Source organism: Theobroma umbraticum, unplaced genomic scaffold (assembly GCF_002168275.2).
Source record: "Theobroma umbraticum cultivar Fairchild unplaced genomic scaffold, ASM216827v3 scaffold_30.0, whole genome shotgun sequence".
Taxonomy (NCBI): Eukaryota; Viridiplantae; Streptophyta; class Magnoliopsida; order Malvales; family Malvaceae; genus Theobroma; species Theobroma umbraticum.
The window spans coordinates 4,585,477-4,591,441 of NW_018397254.1; the positions used below are offsets into that span (position 1 = coordinate 4,585,477).

A 5,965-nucleotide genomic window follows, 5' to 3' on the forward strand; every position below is an offset into this window, starting at 1 on the left:
AAAAAATCGTAATTGAGTAATTCAAATTTTGAATTGGTTTTTGTAGGGTGCAGGGCTGGAAAATTTGGGTAACACATGTTTTATCAATGCCGTGTTGCAATGTTTTACTCACACTGTTCCATTTGTTTTGGGTCTTCGATCTTTGAATCATGAGAAGCCTTGTGCTCGTACGACTCTTGCTTAAACATCTGTTTGTTTATTTCCTTCGGGGGTTATCTAACTATTTTGGTATATTGGAATTGTCAGGTAGTGTTGAGAGTTTTTGTTTACTTTGCGCTCTTCACGATCACATTGAGCTTTCGTTGAATTCATCAGGAGGAATCGTGTCGCCTTCCAAAATTTTTGACAATTTGAACTGTATCCTTTTTTCTAATTATCTCCAAATTTCTTTGTTTATGCTTGATTATTTTATGAATTAAGTTTGGCTACAGTTCTAGATGCTGAAATTATCCATAGGTTCTGATTTCACATTGAATTTTAGTCCATTCAACATGATATAGTTAGTTTTTTTTCTTTAATTTTTATAATTTGATGAAAGTGCCATATTTGCTATTCATTTGCTTGGAAAGGTGTATTTGAAGCATAGAGAGGTGACTTATTGAAAAAAGAGAAGAGGAGAGAAGTGTGTTCTTAATTGCGATTCTTGACTCATATGAAATGCAGATATCTCATCTTTTCTTTATAGATATGAACAGGAAGATGCTCATGAATTCCTGCAATGCTTGTTAGATAGGCTTGGTAGCTGTTGCTCAGACTCAAAGCCCAAGAACAATTGTTTGTCCTCTACAGATGACTGCCTAGTTAAGAAGGTTTTTGGTGGTCGTCTTGTTAGCCAGGTATGAATGATGCAACTTGATCTCATTTAGCCATTTCTATAGAAGTGTTTGCTTCTGCCCTCCAAAGTTTGTGTGCAATCCTTTTTTCCTTTTTAGGATACACTAGAATGTAGTCTTTTATTGACTATTCCTTACATTGATGGTTTCAGCTATGTTGTTGCAACTGTGGTTACATTTCCTACTCTTATGAGCCTTTGAATGACCTGAGTTTGGAGATTGAAAATGTGGACACCCTTCCAAGTGCTTTAGAGTCTTTCACCAAGGTGGAAAAAATTGAGGATCAGGGGGCAAAGTTTAGATGTGAGAATTGTAAAGAAGAGGTGGCAGTGGAAAAACGGCTTATGCTGGACCAGGCCCCTTCAGTTGCAACATTCCACTTGAAGAGATTTAAGACTGAAAGTGGATACGTTGAGAAGATTGACAAGCATGTGTTCTTCCCACTGGAGTTGGATTTGCAGCCTTACACTATTTTCAATCAGAGTAGTAATGTGAGTAACACCTTTTATGACTGGACCTATAAGATCTCTTGTCAAATGAAATAATGATAGCCTGGTTTGAAGTACTTTTATGTTTAATATTCTTATGACCGAGCATACATGATCTTTTGGATTAGTGAGCATTCCACAGACAGATAAAATTGATATCTAATTAGCCATTTGTTTTTGAAACTTGTCTCATTTGTTCTCCTTTTGCATTAGGAGGAACTGAAGTATCAACTATATGCAGTTGTGAAGCACTCTGGATTTACACCTACTTCTGGACATTATGTTTGCTACATTCGGTCCTCTCCAGCTATGTGGCATAAGTTGAATGATTCAAGGGTAATGATTGACAAATTTGTTCTATATATAACTTAATTTCTATTTTTTTTCTAAAGACAGAGACCATGATTGTGAACTAGTTGCAATATATATTTCTTGATGAATTTTTTCTTGCTTATTAAGGATATGTTAGAGAGGGTTTGATTTCCCCAATGTTTTAGAAATATAACTTGTTCTTCAAGCTGTTTCAATTTGATAAATATTGACATTGTAAAATTTTCCAAGTGTCAAATTTAAAAGGCCTTATAGGTTATACTTTATGGATTTCATGAATTCGAAAATTATTTATATGATTACTCACGGACTAGCATTTTGATGGAGCTTCACTGAGTAGTGCACAATGGCCATGTTTTTTTTATCTCTTGTAGGTTACTAGAGTTGAAGAAGAAGCTGTGCTTTCTCAGGAAGCCTACATTTTGTTCTATGCTAGGCAGGGTATACCGTGGTTTTCAACTGCAATAGAAGTACAAAAGCCTTGTGCAGAACCCAGTATACCTGATTCTTCACCAAAGTCTGTTCTAGATAACATGGAAATGGAATGTCCCTCTGATCCCCATGTGAAAAGTAGAGCTAATTGTGGTGCCAATGAATCTAAGGATGTTCCTGGTAGAATGTCAACTCAGTTCTCTAGGGAAACACAAAATGAAGTTAAGGTTGATGATCTACATGTTGCTGTTGAGGGGATTTCTGGATCACCTCCTAATGAATCAGAATTTCATGTACCAAAGTCCATTGATTTCATAGATGATAATCCTATGACCGGTGCTTCTATACCACCAGGGCCAAGTAGTTGTTCTGATGGATTTGATAAAAATATATCTAATGTGTCTCATCATGGGGAAGACAACGGCAATCAGAGTGTTGATGAAGTTGCAAATAATAATACTTTCCCTTTGATGCCATCCAGACCTCAATGCCTAGATAAGTGTCAGAGGGACTCTTCAGGTAAAGGAATTCGTTTTTATTAAGTTGGTCACTGGATATGCTTTTTCCTAGGATAGCATGATGACTAAATGGTTACTTTTTCAGAATGTGTTCCGCGTGGTCATTTTAAAGACGAGAATCGTGGCATTCATCGAAGAGCAGTCAACAGGACTGCTGTGGATCAAGGAAGAACTGAAGCAATGAGATATGCCAAAAGGATGCCTACTGCACGAGGTGCAAAATTTATGGCTCTGCTGGCTCCACAAACTGTAGGTAAAATGAAGAAAAGAGCAGGATCATCTCCTTGCAAAAGGGTCAGCCCTCGCCGTAGAAACAACCATAGTCTTATGCACCCTGTTTCTGTCTCACGCTGAACTGTTTCTGACCATGTTTGCTTAACCTAATTGGTCGCTTCTTGACCATCAGAGAGCTAATACATTTTATGCACAATATTATTAAGGAGAGAAAAGGATTGATCTTCTGCTGGTTTTCTTTGCATGTCAGAGAAAATGTAAAGTTTAGGGTTTTGTTTGGGAAGTAAATATCTTATGGCATTTTGTTTATATAGTTAATTTTTTTGGTAAGAAGTTAAAATGTAGTGTTTTATTTATTATTTGCTTTCTTATGAAATAAATTAAAAGGTTAGAAGCTTCCCTTTATCAAGAACTATGATTAACATGGTGAGTTCCTTTTCACTGTATTCTAGCATTGAAATTAACAACAATTCTAACTTAATCAGATAAGTTAACTAGGAGTTTTAGCAGGATGTTTCATTGGGTTGGCACCATGAAATTTCTTCATTGGCATGACGGAAATACTTAGGATACTTTTCCTGGTGTTTACAACCTCCCTTTAACTCCTTCAAACGATAAATTCTAGAGTCTGGAACCTAAAACTTAGACAAAATTTTCTCTATTCTCTAAGAATCATGTTGGAGGTTTCGTTATTGTTGAAAAACAATCTAGATTGTGTCAAAAATACCAAGTAAAACTCCATGGTTCTGCCCATGGCTTTGATCTTTCCAATCCTGACAAATCAAAGGGACATGATATAAAAGGATGACAAGGGGTTTTCACAATTCCCTTCCCTTCTTCATCGCTTTTTTGAAGCATTCGTTCGTACGTGGCAGCAAAAATTAGAACTCTTTGTCAGATCTAGAGGAAAACGTAATTACCTATCGCTGCCAGGGTTTATGGGAAAGAAGAAGGGTTCAAAACTGGCAAATGAACTTAGTTCACCTGGATCAGCAAACGTTCCTAAGGATGTTGTGATAGTCATGGATGGCCTCAAGGAATTCACCACGGAGCTGTTAGAATGGGTGCTTGAAAACATTATAGCTTCCGGTCACAGAGTCACCCTCCTTGGTTTCATGCCTTGGTTGAACATCCCTTGTAAGTAACTTTCTTTTTGACAGAAAAGTAAATTAGACCAACAAATCAAACCTATTTAGAAGCTGCTTGTGCTGGCTGCAGTGTCTTCGAAGACCTGGCAAGATGTTTGGATGCTGGAGTTCGAGCACTTGTCTCTTATAAAAGAGAAGAAAGAGTGGAAGAATGATGCCAAATATCTAAAGCTCCAAGCAGTGCTCGACCTTTGCGGAAAACATGGGGTATTGAATTTTGAACTCTACTGGCTCCTGTAAGAATACAGGACTGTCCATTTGCCAATATGGTATGCTTTACAATAACTGCAATCAACATTTACCTGCAGGTGGTGCCTCAGAAAGAGATCGTAATGGGGTATCCCCTCCCATTGCTCATTGTCGAAAGAATTATAAGCCTTCGTGCAACATGGGTTGTTTTCGACAGGTGACTTTTGGAGATAGAAACCATGTTTTTAATTTGTTTTCAGCTAGATGTTTCTTGTTTTGATCCATACCAGATTATCTATTTCTGATATGCAGCAACCGGGAACTGAGAAAGAACAGGGAATTCTTTGCTGCAAAAATACCCTGCAATATGGTAATGATGAGTGAGGAAGGGGACATGGATATGATCAAAGGGCGTCCCATGATTGATAGTGGAGAGCGCACTCCCAGTGATCAATCTCCAAGCTCGTTGGCTCCTACTCCGCTGGTAATTTATTCTGAACCTTTGAAACGAATTCTGGAGGAGAAGGAGCTAGATACAGACGATGATGATTAGTTCTTTCTTGAGTTACTGATGATATAACCTGAGTAAAGATATATAGTAAAACTCCGCGTAGGATGTAAACGTGACAAAGCCATGGCCTATGGCTTTGTTTTTTCAGCCAACCAGAGTTGTACTTACCCCGCCCCCTTCCAAACTAGTTTATTTTCCCCTTTTCTCTGAACATTTTCTTCTGCAATAATATGATCGAGCTTTTGAATATGAGGTCCGTAATTCCTGTATAAGCAATATTGTAAGCCGAGTTGTACCTGTTAACAGGCTCCGAATCCAAGTTTTGATCGATCGGATGGCTTTATATCGAGAATGATTCATTGGATTCATGGAATTTAACAACCCGGCTAGCATATATCTACAGCCAACTCCAGCTAATATAAGAAAATGAACTCTGCTGAACATCGAAAATCCTCGAATTGGCTTAAAAAATTAAGGTAACCAATGAAAAAGCCTCGGGTCCTCTATCATGGTGTTGCCAGGACCTGTTCTTTCCAATTCCTTCCAAGAACAGCGTCACAATTTGAGTGATTCTAATCAGTTTTGACTGTAAAAAGATTGCATTGCTATTCCATATTTGCTTAAAGTTGAGACTCTAATACTGTACAGTTGCCTGGTGCATTCAGGTCAACAGTTGCTGGGTGGAACTGATTACCTAATCAAAAGACATAGGGATTGCCTTTTGCTTAGTTTCATCATTCTCTTTAGTGCCTTGGGCACACCTTTGGCATATGTGCAGTTGATTATTCACTGTTTTTGTCAGAACTTGTTATCTAGACCATTATGCTCTGGGAAGAGTAAGCTGAACGTCTGATTTCTTATGAGAAACAGTCTTAAGCTTTACTACAGATCATTGACATGCTTTGTTGATGGTTTACATCAAGAAATTCATGTACAACATTCTTCAGATGATCGATAACCATCACTGGTCCAACATAAAACATTTTACCATTCACATCACAGTGGCTAGCTTAGATTATATGGCGCATTCTTCACTATTCACTCTGAAAGTGAACGGAGATTATATGGCTAACTTTTACAGTCCGGTTAGCTTCTAGTATTTCAAGTTTTTACCTCAAAGATTTTGAGTTAAATCAAAGTGGGAGGCAAAGGACAAATGAAGAAGAAAAGTTGAAAAAGAATTTATTGAACAGCACCCGTTTCTGTCGCCTAAGGAGATGATGGAGAGACAAGTCAATGACAATCTTATCCCACTTGAAAACAGAGGATTGCACTGGATGAT

General features: G+C 37.8%; 2 protein-coding genes across 2 annotated transcripts in view; both read left to right on the forward strand.

The window, feature by feature from the left end:
• Positions 1 to 3,155, forward strand: part of UBP20 (ubiquitin-specific protease 20) — a 3,271-nt gene extending 116 nt beyond the window's left edge. Inside the window, exons 2-8 of the mRNA XM_021438122.1 lie at positions 47 to 167; positions 247 to 357; positions 664 to 836; positions 986 to 1,324; positions 1,535 to 1,657; positions 2,026 to 2,602; positions 2,687 to 3,155. Coding sequence (XP_021293797.1) covers positions 47 to 167; positions 247 to 357; positions 664 to 836; positions 986 to 1,324; positions 1,535 to 1,657; positions 2,026 to 2,602; positions 2,687 to 2,955 — 1,713 coding nt within the window. The 3' untranslated portion in view covers positions 2,956 to 3,155. The remainder of the gene's footprint in view (positions 1 to 46; positions 168 to 246; positions 358 to 663; positions 837 to 985; positions 1,325 to 1,534; positions 1,658 to 2,025; positions 2,603 to 2,686) is intronic.
• Positions 3,156 to 3,761: 606 nt separating this feature from the next.
• Positions 3,762 to 4,788, forward strand: LOC110423816 (uncharacterized). The gene is made up of 4 exons (XM_021438209.2): positions 3,762 to 3,972; positions 4,054 to 4,190; positions 4,292 to 4,389; positions 4,485 to 4,788. The coding sequence occupies exons 1-4, from the start codon at positions 3,774 to 3,776 to the stop codon at positions 4,723 to 4,725; spliced, it is 675 nt and encodes a 224-aa protein (XP_021293884.2). The 5' UTR covers positions 3,762 to 3,773; the 3' UTR covers positions 4,726 to 4,788.
• Positions 4,789 to 5,965: the final 1,177 nt, after the last annotated feature.